The sequence below is a fragment of the Rattus norvegicus genome, chromosome 4 (genome assembly GCF_021556685.1).
Source record: "Rattus norvegicus strain SHRSP/BbbUtx chromosome 4, alternate assembly SHRSP_T2T, whole genome shotgun sequence".
In the NCBI taxonomy this organism is placed as follows: domain Eukaryota; kingdom Metazoa; phylum Chordata; class Mammalia; order Rodentia; family Muridae; genus Rattus; species Rattus norvegicus.
In genome coordinates this window covers 181,799,749-181,816,348 of record NC_141537.1, presented here as the reverse complement: position 1 = coordinate 181,816,348, position 16,600 = coordinate 181,799,749, and the positions used below count along the sequence as shown (strand labels likewise).

Below are 16,600 nucleotides of genomic sequence, written 5' to 3'. Positions count from 1 at the left end.
CCATCCACAGACAGCCTGCAAACAGGACCCCAGGTAAGGTCCCATGATGTCCTGCTGATGCCTGTACAGGGAACCATCGGTACCACCAAACCCGTGGCCATGGAGCAGGGCAGACTCAATACCACTTCTAGGAAACACTTTCTCAAGTTTGCCCTCCAGCCCTACCAAAATCACCAACATCACCATCTCCGTACTTCACTTAAATTATATTTCCTCTTCTCAAACCCTAATTAGGAAAAGACTGCAGTAGAGCTACCAAGCCACACTTCTGCTGCCCCAGTGACCTCTGGGAAGCAAAGCATTGAGCGTTTACCTTTGGTCGACGTAGACGAATTTCCCGTTCATTGCGAATCGGGTTATGAACTCAGCCGGTCTCACGTTGATCTTGCCATTCTTCGGGGGGACAGTATATGGCTGTAACCGTCCCATAGCCACAAGGCAGGTAAGAGGACCACTGTCTTTCCCACTGCCCATCTCTTTCTCCGTGCCCACAACATTCGGTGGCCAGCTTCTCAAGTATCCAGTGCAATGGATGGTGTGGAATTTTCTCTGGTCTAATGAAAAATCATAGCAAGACACTTGGGTCTCTGTGGATGCTGATGTTACCCCCACATCCTCCTCCCTCTTCCCTTTTCCTTCCTTCTCCCTCCTCCTTCTTCCTCCTCTTCCCCCTCCTCTTCTCTCTTTCTCCTCTTCTTCTCCTTCTTTGTCCACCTCCTCCCTCTTTCTCTGCTTTTTTTTGGGGGGGTTCTTTTTTTTCGGAGCTGGGGACCGAACCCAGGGCCTTGCGCTTCCTAGGTAAGCGTTCTACCACTGAGCTAAATCCCCAGCGCCTTTCTATGCTTTTTTCTTTTCTTTTTTCTTTTCTTTTTTTGAGACAAATGTATTCTGAAGCCCAGGCTAGCCTCTAACTAGCTCCCTATATACACCAGGCTATCCTCTAATCCATGATACTATTGCCTCAGCCCCCCTAAGTGATTACCTATTCCATTCTGTCTGTCTGCTAGGAAACTTGCAAATCTCTTACTGTTGTTTGTGATGGTGACAGATTGACATATATGGTTATAGTAGGGCCGCAGAAATATTTGGTGAGCAATTGGAAACACAATAAAAGGTATATATGAAAAAAGAAAAATTCCAAGCAATTAACTCCCATGAAACAGCCTGTCAGACTGGCCCACCAAAATAAAAAAGGAGAAGAAATCCTATGTTCAAGCACAGGAAAGACCAGGAAAACAAAGAGCTAGCGCACAGGCTCAGAAGATACATGGCGCACACACGACACAAGCCTCATAAAAAGTGACTGAGAGGTTAAAGAAGAGCGAAAATCCTATTACAGGTTATTTAAAATGTCCATTTGTGGCTGGACTTGCAGAAGACCAGAACGGCCTTGGCACTATTCAGAAAGGCTGATAGCATACTAGCAGACTTCATTATTAGTGTGACTGAGTGTCCGATATGTGTGGGGCACACGTGCCATGGCCTCCATGTGGAGCTCAGGGGACAACGTTGAAAACTTGTCCTCTTCGGCCTTCATGTGGGATTAGACTCAGGTGGCCAGGCTTGTGGGACAAAGGCCTCTACCCATCACACCATCTTGTTGGTCCTCAGCAACAAGGCTTTTTAACAAAATGGTTTTTTTGAACATAAAAGGATGCAAACCATTACAAGGAGCAAGCCATGAGGAGCAAGCCAGTAAGCAGCACTCCTCCATGGCCTCTGCATCAGCTCCTGACTCCAGCCTAGCCTGCCTGACTTCCTGTCCTGGCTTCCTTCAATGACGGACTGCAATGTGGAAGCGTAAGCCAAATAAACCCTTTTCTTCCCCAGCTTGCTTTTTGGTCATAGAATTTCACTATAGCAACAGAAACCTTCACCGAGACACTGCCCGGAAGAAGAAATACAAATGGCCCCCATGCATCACAACAATTGCTATCAGCCATTAGGGGAAAGCAAATCCAAAGGATGAGTTACTACTCTGTCCCAGTTAAAACAGCTGTAGTCAAAAGGACAAGTAGCAGACCATGAGGACTCTGTGGAGAAAGAGGGAGTCGCTCAGACAGTCCCAGGGAAGCATTGTTAATAGCCTCACGGAAAACAGTATAGAAATTCTTCAAAGAGCTACGGTATCATGAGATCCAGCTACCCCACTTCTGGGTGTATATCCAAAGAGACAAAGTCAAGGTACAAAGAGATACCCAAATGCCCATGTTTAAAGCACACACGCAGACTTATAGCTACGAGGGGAATCAGCACAGGGACCTGTCAGCAGACACACAGATAAAGAGCAGATGTGGGAGCAGAGGAACAATGGAATGCTGCTCACATGAAGGAAAAGAGCTAAGGACACTGTGTTACACAAAGTCAGAAGGACAAGCACCATGTATTCACTCACTCTCATACACAGACAACTGGTCTACCTGTGGTTAAAATAGCAATTACTGGGGAACAGCTCTGCATCACACAGAGCCAAGGGCAGTAGGGAGACGCATGGGCATTTACTAAACCTCTCTGTGTCTCCTTGATTGTAAGACAGAGATACGGAGAACGCTTTCAGAGCAAATGCTAAGTGTGTGAGCATGGGTGATTTTCTTCATGCATGGTTAAAAAGTGGATTTTGGACCAAAATCTGTAAATAAATAGAGTCATGCAGTCCTGTATACAAGACTCCTTTAAGCCAGGTGAGGTGGTCCAGCACTGGGGAGGCTGAGGCAGGAGGATGAAGACTGGATGATGCACTATATCCCCTACCCACTGAACTACATAGTAAGATGTCTCAAAAAGAAGCAAGCCGGAGGCTGGAGGGTTGGTTCAGCAGTTAGGAGTGTCTGGTTCTTTCAGAGGACTCCGGTTCAGTTCCCAGAATGTGCATCAGGCAGCCTACAGCTGACCGTAATATCAGCTCTAGGGAATCTGGTGGCCTCTGTAGGCACTGGACTCACATGTGTGGGTGTGGGTTCTCTCTCTCTCTCTCTCTCTCTCTCTCTCTCTCTCTCTCTCTCACACACACACACACACACACACACACACACTTGAAAAGTAAGGTAAAAAATTATTTTAGTGCTGAGTCTAGTATCATGCACCTTTCATCCCAGCACTCAGGAGGCAGAGGTAGATGGAGCTGTGCATCGGAGGCTAGCCTGGTCTACATAGTGAGTTCCTGGGTAAGGCTACAAAGTCAGACCTTGTCTCAAAACAAAAACAAAACACAAAAAGTTCTTTTTTTTTTTTAGAGAGGTTGAACTTTGTTGTTGTTTGAGTTTTTATTTTACTATTTTATTTTTGAGATAGGGATCTTACTATGTAGCCCTGCTGGCCTTGAATTCACAGAAGCCGCCTCTGTTTCCTGAGTGCTAAGCTCCCATCATGACTGGCCCCAAATCTAACTTAAGCTCTCTCTGCTACAGGTTCAGGTTCAGCAGCGCAACAGGTTTGTGTACCTGGTGGTGAGCCAGTGTAAATAATTTTGGTTTAAAAACCATCTTGCTTAGATGCTTTGAATCCTATTTCTTGCCTTGACTACGGAATTTACTTTTTCCTGGATAGAAACTACTTAGGACCTTGAGTTTGCACCAGCTCTTAATCGAGGGCTCTCCCGGGTGTCCCACCTTTCTTCTTTGAACAGGACGAGCATCGTTGCTCTTCTTTGACGGGGACTGTACAGCTGCTCTTCATTCTAAAGAAGAAAGATCGTCTGGAGCCAGAATGCACGCGTGATCGCCCAATATGGGAGTGACTGTGAACCTGAGGAGAGGCTTTCACAGCAGCAGGAATGAGAACAGAATAATCACAGACGTGCTTACAGCACTGCCCCCCGCACCCCGCCCTCAGTTCCTTTCACTCTTCTTCCCTTCTCTCTCTCTCTCTCTCTCTCTCTCTCTCTCTCTCTCTCTCTCTCTCTCTCTCTCTCTCTCTCTCTCTCTCTCTCTCTCTCTTTTCTTTCTCTTTTTTTCGGAGCTGGGGACTGAACCCAGGGCCTTGCGCTTGCTAGGCAAGCACTCTACCACTGAGCTAAATCCCCAACCCCCTTTCTTCCCTTCTCTTAATTCATCTTTGCGCATGCTCGTGTGCATGCTCGAGCGTCTTATGACTGGCCTGATGTGGGTTCTGGGAACCAGTTCCGGTCTTCCGGAAGAGCAGCAAGCCTTGTTAGCTCTCCAGTGCCTTCTAGTGTTTTAACATCATCAGGTATATTCGGTTTGTGTTTGCCTGGCAGTGTTTCGTTTTCGAGACGAGAGTGTAGTTCCGCTGGCCTCAAACCTCAGTATTCCCCAATGTACCTCTACTTTAGAGTGTTGGAGTCGCAGGCACGCATCACCGCACTCGACAACTTAAAACGCTTGCAATTTATCTTACTACTTCCTTCAGGGAGTGGACAATACAGTTTACAGGAAATGAAAATTTAAAAACGGAGAGAAACTCAAGTACAACAATGATCTGTAGCTCGGCCCACTCCTGTTGTTTTGTGGGTAGGGTTGTTTGTTTTGTCTTTGTTATTGAGAAAGGTTCTTACTTTTAGCCCAGGATGGCCTTGAATTCATCATTCTCCTGCCTCAGCCTCCCTGAACACTGGGATGGTAGAATGTACCAAAAACTATGCCTTCAATTCCAGTACCTGTGAGTTCAAGGCCAGCCTGGTCTACAAAGGGAGCTGCAGACCCGCAAAGACTACACAGTAAACCCTGTCTCAAACAAAAATTAAAGACTGGCTAGATCATCCTTCCTTTAATTTTTAAAAACTATTTTTTTTATTTTATGTATGCTGTGTTCCTCCAAGAGAATGTCTGTGCACGAAGCGCATGCCTGTGCGTGCCCATGGAGGCCACTAGAGGGCATCAGATCATCCGGAGCTAGAGTTCCAGGCAGGTCTGAGGGCACCGTGAGCGCTGGGTACAGAACCCGGCCCATCTGCAAGAGCTGCGACTGACCTTATCGCTGCTTCTATATCATAAGCAGTCACTCAGCACTAAACATTTTCCTGAGTCAAGTATCTTTGGATCATGAATACTTCTTAAGCCCAAGTATGTAAGATCTTTCATACCAGGGAAATCTAGGCCATATACAAAGAGAATACAATTCCAGCAACCTTTTAACATCAAGTAATACTGTCTTACGAAAGTTTTATTTGGATTGAAACTATAAGCAATCATATATTCCCACATGGTGATCTTTATGTGAATACATTTAGTGTATATGTCTATAAAATAAAGGAATTCTCCTCCCTCTTCCTTCCCTCCCCCTCTCCTTCCCTCCCTCTCTCCCTCCTTCTTTCCCTCCCTCCCTCTCCCCTCCCTCCTTCCCTCCCTCTTTCCTTCCCTCCCTCTCTCCCTCCTTCTTTCCCTCCCTCCCTCTCCCCTCCCTCCTTCCCTCCCTCCATCCCTCTCCTCTCCCTCCATCCCTCTCCCCTCCCTCCATCCCTCCCTCTCCCCTCCCTCCTTCCCTCCCTCCATCCCTCTCCCCTCCCTCCATCCCTCCCTCCATCCCTCCCTCTCTCCTCCCTCCATCCCTCCCTCTCTCCTCCCTCCCTCTCCCCTCCCTCCATCCCTCCCTCTCTCCTCCCTCCCTCTCCCCTCCCTCTCTCCCTCCCTCCCTCTCCCCTCCCTCCATCCCTCCTTCCCTCCCTCTACTTCCTATATGTGGATAAACTTTTAATCAGCCAGCTCTCTCTGTCCCAGCTTCCATGCTATCTCTTCCCCACAGTGATAGTTTCTATTCTCTGGAAGAGTAGGCTTTAAAAGCAGCCCTTCGTCCGTAGGTTGCTTTTGCCTTGGTAATTTGTCATAATAACAGAAAAGAAGCCGGTACCTAGGCTCTGAAGGAAGAACTCACTTTTGGTGCCTATGGGTTTCTCTCTCAGTGAAACATCACAAGAAAGTTGTTCCTTTACTTTGGCGACATCTTTTGGGTGTAAGAAGTCAAACAAGTTCTGTCCCATCAAACTAGCCTGTTGAGACAGACAGCAGACATACAATCAACATTGGTTACATCACTTTTGGGCACTCCTTCACACACACGTAAGATCAATACCCTTTCCCCACCTCCCCACAACCCCTGCCAGTGCTGAGGATCAAACCCAGGGCCCTGTGCCTGCCAGGAAAACGCTCTGTCACTGAGCTACATTTCTAGCCCCAAAAGGTGGATTTTTCTTAACCTCGAATACATTGCACCACGTGACATTAACTTGGGATTCTGTTTGTAAGTGCAAACAAAAATGCATTCGGAGGGGCTGGAAAGGTGGCTCCGCACTCTGGTTGAGAAGCACTTGCTGCTCTTCCAGAGGACTCAGGCATCAAGGGGTAGCTCACAGCTTTTGGTATTCTAGTCCCAGAAAGGCTCAGACACTCCTCTGGCCCCCGTGGTACGCAGACATACAAGCAGGCAAAGCACCCATACACATAAAATGAAATCTAAAGAATGCATTTGAAATCAAACCGGGATAGTTACATATAAACTGCATGCAAACGGCAATTTCTGATTTTCTTTTAAATCTTGCTACTGTGAGAGTTTCCTTGCTATCTCTCCATTTATATGATTGCTTCTAAAGCATTAGGATTTAAATCTCATCATTTTCTGCATATGCGTGTGGAAATGCATATCCATGTGTCTATCCATGTGTGTCTGCCCCCCTTCCTGTGTATGTGTGTGTGTGTCTGTGTGTCTGTATGTGTGTCCGTGTCTGTGTGTCTGTGTGTGTGTATGTGTCTGTGTCCATGTGTGTGTGTATGTGTCTGTGTCCATGTGTTTGTGTGTGTATGTGTCTGTGTGTCCATGTGTGTCTGTGTCCATGTGTGTGTGTATGTGTGTCCATGTGTGTATGTGTATATGTGTGTCCGTGTGTCTGTGTGTCTGTGTCTCTGTGTGTGTGTCCGTGTCTGTGTGTCCATGTGTGTGTGTATGTGTCTGTGTTCATGTGTGTGTGTATGTGTCTGTGTCCATGTGTTTGTGTGTATGTATGTGTCTGTGTGTCCATGTGTGTGTGTATGTGTCCGTGTGTCTGTATGTGTGTGTCTGTGTGTCCATGTGTGTGTGTGGGTCCACATGTCCATGTCTCTGTGTGTGTATGTGTCTGTGTGTCTGTGTGTGTGTATGTGTCTGTGTCCGTGTGTGTGTGTGTATGTGTCTGTGTGTCCATGTGTGTGTGTCCGTGTGTGTGTGTGTATGTGTATGTGTGTGTATGTGTGTCCGTGTGTTTGTGTGTATGTGTGTATGTGTGTGTATGTGTGTCCGTGTGTTTGTGTGTATGTGTGTCTGTGTGTGTATGTGTGTGTGTATGTGTGTCCGTGTGTGCGTGTGTGTGTATGTGTGTGTGTATGTGTATCTGTGTGTGTATGTGTGTCCGTGTGTGTGTATATGTGTATGTGTGTCCGTGTGTGTGTCCGTGTGTGTATGTGTGTCCGTGTGTGCGTGTGTGTATGTGTGTGTGTCCGTGTGTGCGTGTGTGTATGTGTGTGTATGTGTGTGTGTGTTTGTGTGTATGTGTGTCTGTGTGTGTATGTGTGTGTGTGTGTGTGTGTGTGTCTGTGTGTGTCTGTGTGTGCACCTGGACAGCCTAGTCATCCTTTCCAAGAACCCATTGGCTGTGGGTCCACGTTTAGCCTTGCTGCTGGGGTGTGTGAATTCCACTCAGACTGACAAAATGCAGGAGCACTAGGCTACATTCCAGCTTTGTCACCATTGGGGTCACATGGCTCAGGGGAGGCAAGATGAGGACCCCAGCCCCTGTCTCTCCAGTGAGAAATGGCACAGGCTGAGGCTGAGGCTGTGGTTCTCAAATTCCCAGACACCCATATGTGAATGGGAGCTGAGATGGGCCTGGGGCTGGGGAGAGGGACTCGGGCTTGGCTCAGAGGGGAGTGTCAGGAGCTTGGAGGGGCCTTCTGCAGGAGACTTAGGTGGCATGGCTTTACAAGGAAGGCTTCTCACCACAGCTGTTCTTTACAAGAGAAAGTCCTGGCTTATCCAAACTGTTTATCCAGGCAGACCAGAGATTAAATACCTTTTCCAGAAAGGAACGTCCGGGAAGGGAAGCTTACTGGCTAAGCCCTCTGCATGGAGAACTCTGGGCTCTATGCTATGTGACCAGTTGTCACCGTCCTCATGTAGGGTGTTGTGGTCATGTGCTCCAGGACAGGAACTGGGTCTGGGGCAAGTTCTCAATTATGAGAATTGCCAGGGTTCCTTAATCTGCTCAGTTGTCCCTGTTTTTTGTCTGGTGACACGTTTCTACTATTGGCTACTTTACTGAGTTCTTATATCTACCACCCTTCTCTACCTCAATTCCTTCCGACCCCCCCCCCCAACACTAGGTAGCAAGAAACAAAGGTTAGAGGGGAAGAGGGCATAGATCTCTTTCGTCCACTTCCTGCTGATTAGAGCATCGAGTTCCTTGGGGCAAATCCAGGCTTCATGGTCATGATTTCTCTAACCAGCACTCCAATCAGCAAGCAGCAAAACCAACAGCCACCATGGCCTCTCGGAGCTCTGGCCTATCTATACCCTCTTAAGAGTCCCCAGAATTCCAAACATAAACTATCTTCAGCTGGCAGAATCGCACCCCTGCCAGAGCACAGGACAAATCACAGTCAGCTGCTGTGTCAATCTTTAGCAGGTCCATATCCCACACTGGGGGGGGGGGGGTTAAAATTGCAAGTAAATGACATTGAAATACAGGGTTTGGTGGGTACAGGAGCTGACATGACTATAGTTTCCCCCAAAGCCTGGGATTCAGAGTGGACACTTCAGCTGGCTTATACACAACTTCTAGGAATTGGTAAATCATCTCAAATAAAACAAAGAATCTAATGGATTGCCTGTGTGGGACCAGAAGGATAAACATGGAAGTTGAGACCTTGGTCCACCCTCTCTCACCTTGGTCCCCAGTAGATGTTCTACAGAAGACAGAATGGGTGGAACACCCAGTTATGCAGCTCATACTAAGAAGCCCAGCCATCCACCTTTTGTATCAGTCTACCGTATGCTCTGTTCATATATGCTCATGCAGCAGTGTCGGGTTTCTGATCCTGGACAGCCGAGAACTGTATGGTTATAATGGTTTGTAACCACTGGACCCAACATGATCCAGAGCAGACAGGGAGTGTCATCAATGGTTGCAGATATGCATGTATGTATGTGTGATATGTTCCAATTAGAAGATGGATCATCTATTCTTACACCCAGCTGTCTCCAGCTTTGGGTTCTTTGGTCTTGAGCCCCCCCCCCAACAGAAGTTCAGACTTCCCCTTCTGCCCTCTGTCCCTTTACCTGATAACCCTAAAACCAAACACCGTAGAAGGCAGAAGGAGGTAGTCGCCATCAAAGCTGTGCTCCACCTGGGTTCTCCAGCCACACATGTGCTCTGTGGGACTGCTTTGGGGACAAGCTTCCCAGTAGCTCCCTGAAGCAAGTGGAGTTTAGCATAAGGAGATGATTAGCAGGCTGGTTCCATGAACAGCATGGATTGAGTGTATCACCAGCAGTTGGATCAAAACTATTATTCAGGGGTTGGGGATTTAGCTCAGTGGTAGAGCACATGCCTAGCAAGCGCAAGGTCCTGAGTTTGGTCCTCAGCTCCGAGAAAAAAAAAAGAAAAAGAAAAAGAAAAAAGAAAAAAACCTATTATTCAATGCATATAATTTAGTAACAAGCAATGATGTGACTGCTGGAAGGGCCCCACGCTTTTCAGAGACTTGAATATGGCATCTTATTGGGTCATTACATCCTGACTGCAGGCACCACTCGTGACACTGTACAAAGCTAGGGTCCAGAAAATGATGTCATCCCTCAATGTCTGATGGAGACACCAGTTATGGTCACATGACATCATCCCTCAATGTTTGATGGAGATGCCAGTGATGGTCACATGACATCATCCCTCAATGTTTGATGGAGATGCCAGTGATGGTCACATGACATTGTCCCTCAATGTCTGATAGAGATGCCAGTGATGGTCATATGATATTGTCCCTCAATGTCTGATGGAGACACCAGTGATGGTCACATGACATCACTCCTCAATGTCTAAGGGAGACACCAGTGATGGTCATAATAATTCAGTCTCCCTGCCATCATCCACCTCTCTCCAAGCTCTAACATAGTAGCAAAGGGAAGGAGGGACCAGACCCAGCTTCAACGTAGAATTTGTTAAAAAAGAAACCAGTACTGTGTGAAAAACAGCAGCTTGATACCTGATCATAATGCAGCGTTTTGGAGACAGACTTAGAAACGAAAAGAATTCTCCCTCCTTCACATCCAACCACAAGTAGGAAGCCTTCTGCTGCCTAGGATTAAAACAGAGCCAAGATTGAGTAGTTTCTCTCATATTCACTCAGCATTCAAGGAAATTACTGTGGCACTGAAACTCACCAAGCCTTTAGAGAGCTGGCAGATTTCAGCCTAATGTTTTCATACGATGTTTAAATAACCTCAAATTGAATTCTAGTCTAAAGGTTTTGACATGAAAATTTAGTTATAGATTATTAGTTGAGATATCTTTTATTACCAAACTACTTTACCAGGTGTGTAGGGGTCATGGAAGTAGGAAGAGACCAGGAGAGGAGAAGAGCAGGGTTGAGGGAAGGGTGAAGGGAGAAAAAGTCGTAGCTGGACATTGTGGCAAGAAAGCACCATTCCGGTGAGCAAGAGGGAACAGGACAGGGTAGGAGAAGCTAAATGGACAAAGTATAAACATGTGTATGTGACAATGTTTCAGTAAAGTCCGTTACTTTGTATGACAGTATCTTAAAATAAAACCACTCTTGCCAAATTCCACTTTGCTATACAAAGAAACCCTGTAAAGTTCTCAAAACGTATCACTTGCGGCAGCTGCTATGGGCATGTTGAGCAAAGCAGGAGAGGAAGGACTAAACATTGTGCGTGCATGTATGTAAGTGTGTGTGCATGTGTGCATGTGTGCTTATGCATGTGTGTGGGTGTGCATGTAAGTCTCTGTGCACCACATACTTATTTAGTGGCCATGGAAGCAGAAGAGGGCGTCAGACCCCATGGAACTTAAATTAAAGACAGTTGTAAGTTACATGTGGATCCTGGGAATCGAACCTGGATCCTCTGGAAGAAAGGCCAGTGCTCTTAACCTGTGAGCCATGTCTCCAGACTGGATACTCTTTTTTTTTTTTTTTTTTTTTTTTTTTTTTGGTTCTTTTTTTCGGAGCTGGGGACCGAACCCAGGGCCTTGCGCTTCCTAGGTAAGCGCTCTACCACTGAGCTAAATCCCCAGCCCCCAGACTGGATACTCTTGATAGCAACCCTTTCTATGCCTTTTGAATTATGGTGTCACATATATTAATAATACATTTTAAATATTCTAATATATTTTCTATTTCTGTGTTGTTCAGCCAGCTAATCACCCTGGGTAAGCCACCTGCACAGAAAGGGGTAGAGCTGGACAGGGCTCAGGTATGCTATTACATAGGGTAGTGTTCCCTCTCTTTTGAAATAGTCTCCTGTGGTTCAGGCTGGACTCAAAGTTGCCATGTCATTCCAGACAACTTTGAACTCCTGATGCCCCTGTCTGCACCAAGTGCAAGGACTCCAAGCATACACCACACTTAAATGTCTGCAGAGCTGGAGCTCAAACCCAGGGCTGTGTACGTGGTAGGCAGGAATTCTACCAACTGAGTTATATGCCTTGTGCTCTGACTCATGCTCGAATGCAACAACCGGGAGAAGACTTAGACAGACACATGCTGAGGGAGAGACGGGTAACTGAAGTGGTGAGTGGGAAAAGCCTCCATGAGAGTGGCTGGGCTTCCTAAGCACTTTGTATGATTATCTAACCTAAAGATTGCTTTGTATCCACAGATTTCACTGTCCAGGGCCAGCAAGATGGCTCAGTGGGTAAAGGCACTTGCTGCCAAGTCTGATGGCCTGAGTTTGAATCCTCGGACCTACATGATGGGGAGAACCCACTTCCACAGGTTGTTCTCTGATCTACACACACACACACACACACACACACACACACACACACACACACACACACACACAGGGACATGCATTCCCCTCCCCTGACAAACCAATATAATAAAATGTTTTAAATAAACCAGGAACTGGGAGACACAGTTCAGCTAAGGGCACTTGCTATTCCTTTAGAGGACCATAGTTTGGTTTCCAACACCCACATCAGGTGCTCTGAACTGCCTGTAACCCTGCTCCAAGAGAACCTCTGTCCTTTGAGTGCACCCTACCCCCACGTACACACAGAGAGACACAAACACATGCATGAATAAAAAAAAAATAAATCTTCAAGGTCAAGTTAAAATAAGAGTAACGTTTTTAAAAAGTTAAAGAAAATGAAAAAAATATACATGCACATTCTAGTTAGCAAGATGTCATAGCACTTGGCAAGACTGTCAATCAAATTCTATGCTGTGGAGTCTGCAAAGCCTGAAAGGGACTGGGCCAAGACAGCAGATCTGCAAATGATTCATCCCCAATCTTCAGACGACAGATCCCCAGGAACTGGGCTCCGGGTGGTGGCTCTGAGTAGGTAGCAGCCTTGGCTGATCCTTGGCGCAAGGGGAGTGTTTCCAGGTATAAGGGGTCTGTTGTGGACAAGTCCAAGGGTCTGCTGTGAACAAGTTCGCTACTCCTCCTTATAGGAAGTGTGCGTTCTCCCCAACAAATAGGGCATTAGCTCCTTGTCTTCCTGTGTAAGTTAAAGAGATGTGTGACACAGGCTCTCTGATGTCTACACCAGGGTGGACTCAAGAAAACCCAACCCCATCCAAATTCAGCTATTACCACTTACCTTGAGGATTAAGTGGCTGAGTTCCTTATCCTGAATAAATGAAGGTTTAGCATTTTCTCCTAAATAAAACTCTGTCATGCCTAAAAAAATGAACAAGCCAGAGTTACTGAAAAAACAGAGGAAGAAATTTAGTAATTGCTTGGTGACTACTGGCCGTGCCCTGCTACTGTTGCTACAGTCTCCTAAGGTGGAATTTACAATGTCTTGGGACTTTAGTGGCCATTCACTCCCTCTCCCCTCCTTCCTTTCTGTCTCTTCTTTTTGTGAGATAGGGCCTTGTGTATCCTGGGCTGGCCTTGAACTCACTCTGTAGCCCATGATGTCCACTTCCCAAGTGCTTAGAATATAGGTAGGTGCCAGCACATCAGGATGCAACCTAGAGCTTCATGTATGCTCAACAAGCATTCTACCGACTGAGCTACATGAGACAGAATCTCTCTCTACAGCCCAGGCTGTCCTTGAACTCATGACAATCCTCTTGCTTCAGACTACAGTTCTGGAGCATTTAACAAAAAATTATAGACTCATAGATTTAAAAAAAGAAAGAAAGAAAAAAGTCCTTCTAAAGATCATATAGAGACGTCTGATAATGACCGGCACTAAATAAAATGTACCTGACAATCATTTGAGATCTTATTTCAGAATTTATTATATTAAAATGGAAGTCTCTGAACAACTAGACAGTCAGCAAAAAGCTAAAGAGTTTATCAAGGCAAAGCTTGGGTCATGGTTGGCTTGCGACAAGAAAAGGACAGAACCCCATTCTCAAAACATCCAACTCAAACATGTGGTTACAAGGGGACACAGTGGTCTGACCACAAAGTCAAGACGCCCCAGAACACAGGCCATTCTGAAGACGAGGAACAAGCAGTCCTTTATAAACCAAGGTGCCCCAGCCCCAGCCCCAGCCCCTCCTGCTGGGGATGATAGGAGGGGCTACATCCAGAGACACTTGAACCACAAGTTGCCCTTGGCTAGGTTTGCAGGTCACATTTAGCTACAGATTAAATGCTGTACTGATGACCCAGAAGCTCCATGATGATGTGGAAGCCCACTCCAGAAACAAGGAGGCCTCCTATGATTCGTGAGATTCCTTGGAGCAGCAGCACCAGAAAACCCTGGCATAAGAAGACAAACTCCTGGGAATCTGCCTGTGCCCTGAATTTTCTATGATGTTTTCCCTGGTCACTGCCATATAGAAGCCCTGGGGCTGACACTAGGGATCTGGGGGTTGGGGTGGGGTAAGGATATAGCCCCAGGGACAGCATAGGGCTTGGGCATTGAAACGTGTTTGCAGAATTCACTGCAGAAGTCAGCTAGGGAAACCAAAAATGGAACCCTCAACCAGGAGAGTGAGGGAGGGCATCCCTAAGAGACAGAACCAGGGCTGTGTAACTAGGCCTGAAGCTATGGGGAGCCTGGTCAAGCACATGCATACTGGTAACTTAAGAAAAAAAGCTATTAACTCCATGAAGAATTGAGTAGGAATTTTGATGGGGATTGCACTGAATCTGTAGACTGGTTTTGACAAAATGTCCATTTTTACTATATTAATCCTGCCAATCCATGAGCATGGGAGGTCTTTCCATCTTCTGAGATCTTCTTCAATTTCTTCCTTCAGAGACTTGAAGTTCTTTTCATATGGATCTTTCACTTGCTTGGTTAGAATCACACAGAGGCATATCATACTATTTGTAACTATTGTGAAGGATGTTGTTTCCCTAATTTCTTTCTCAGCCTGTTTATCCTTTGAGTAGAGGAAGGCTACTGATTTGTTTGAGTTAATTTTATACCCAGCCACTTCACTGAAGGTGTTTATCAGGTTTAGTAGTTCTCTGGTGGAACATTTGGGATCACTTAAATATACTATCATATCATCTGCAGATAGTGATATTTTGATTTCTTCCTTTCCAATTTGTATCCCTTTGACCTCTTTTTGTTGTCTGATTGCTCTGGCTAGGACTTCAAGTACTATACTGAATAGATAGGGAGAGAGTGGGCAGCCTTGTCTAGTTAGTGGGATTGCTTCAAGTTTCTCTCATTTAGTTTGACATTGGCTACTAGTTTGCCAAATGTTGCTTTTACTATGTTTAGGTACGGGCCTTGAATTCCTGATCTTTCCAGGACTTTTATCATGAAGGGGTGTTGAATTTTGTCAAATGTTTTCTCAGCATCTAATGAGATAATCCTGTGGGGTTTTTTTTTCCTTTGAGTTTGTTTATATAGTGGATTACATTGAGGGATTTTCATATATTGAACCATCCCTGCATCCCTGGGATGAAGCCTACTTGATCATGGTGGATGATCGTTTTGATGTGTTCTTGGATTCAGTTTGCGAGAATCTTATTGAGTATTTTGGCATCGATATTCATAAGGGAAATTGGTCTGAAGTTCTCTTCGTTGGTTCTTTGTGTGGTTTAGGTATAAGCATAATTGTGGCTTCATAGAAGGAATTGCATAGTGCTTCTTCTGTTTCTATTTTGTAGAATAGTTTGGAGAGTATTGGTATTAGGTCTTCTAGGAATGTCTGATAGAATTCTGCACTAAACCCCTCTGGTCCTGGCCTTTTATTGGTTGGGAGACTTTTAATGGCTGCTCCTATTTCTTTAGGGGTTATGGGACTGTTTGGATGGTTTATCTGATCCTGATTTAACCTTGGTACCTGGTATCTATCTAGAAAATTGTCCATTTCATCCAAATTTTCCAGTTTTGTTTAGTATAGGCTTTTGTAGTAGGAGCTGATGATTTCTGAAAATTTCCTCAGTTTCTGTTATGTCTTCCTTTTCCTTTTTGATTTTGTTAATTTGGTTACTGTTTGTGCCCTCTGGTTAGTCTGGCTAAGGATTTATCTATCTTGTTGATTTTCTCAAAGAACCAGCTCCTGGTTTTGTTGATTCTTTGTATAATTCTTTTTGTTTTTACATGGTTGATTTCAGCCCCGAGTTTGATTATTTCCTGCCATCTACTCCTCTTGGGTGTACTTGCTTCTTTTTGTTCTAGAGTTTTCAGGTGTACTCTCAAACTGCTAGTGTTTGCTCTCTCCAGTTTCTTTTTGGAGGCACTCAGAGCTATAAAATTTCCTCTTACCACTGCTTTCACTGTGTCCTATAAGTTTGAGTATGTTGTGCCTTCATTTTCATTAAATTCTAAAAAGTCTTTCCTTTCTTTCTTTGTTTCTTTGCTTCTTTTCTTCTTTCTTCCTTTCTTCCTTCCTTCCTTTCTTTCTTTCTTTCTTTCTTTCTTTCTTTCTTTCTTTGCCAAGTTATCATTGAGTAGAGCATTGTTCAGCTTCCATGTGTATGTGGGCTTTCTGTAGTTTTTGTTGTTATTGAAGACCAAACTTAGTCTATGGTGATGTGATAGGATGCATGGGACCATTTCTATCTTTTTGTGTCTGTTGAGGCCTGTTTTGTGACTGATTATATGGTCTATTTTGGAACAGGTACCATGAGGTGCTGAGAAGAACGTATATCCTTTTGTTTTAGGATGAAATGTTCCACAGATATCTGTTAAGTCCATTTGGTTCATAACTTCTGTTAATTTCTCTGTGTCTCTGTTTAGTTTCTGTTTCCATGATCTGACCATTGATGAGAGTGGAGTGTTGAAGTCTCCCACTATTATTGTGTGAGGTGCATTGTATGCTATGAACATTAGTAAAGTTTCTTTTATGAATGTGCCCTTGCATTTGGAGCATAGATATTCAGAATTGAGAGTTCATCTTGGTGGATTTTTCCTTTGACGAGTATGAAGTGTCCTTCCTTCTTTTTTGATAACTTTTGGTTGAAAATTTATTTTATTCGATATTAGAATGGCTACTCCAGCTTTTTTCTGGGG

General features: G+C 45.2%; 1 protein-coding gene across 5 annotated transcripts in view; it reads right to left on the bottom strand.

The window, feature by feature from the left end:
* Positions 1-16,600, bottom strand: part of Bmal2 (basic helix-loop-helix ARNT like 2) — a 47,441-nt gene that overhangs the window by 13,099 nt on the left and 17,742 nt on the right. For 2 of the 5 annotated variants that reach the window (NM_001446390.1, NM_001446391.1), the window contains 5 exon segments: positions 314-554; positions 3,609-3,755; positions 5,830-5,944; positions 10,185-10,277; positions 12,767-12,846. In NM_001446390.1, coding sequence (NP_001433319.1) covers positions 314-554; positions 3,609-3,755; positions 5,830-5,944; positions 10,185-10,277; positions 12,767-12,846 — 676 coding nt within the window. 5 annotated transcript variants of the gene reach the window in all.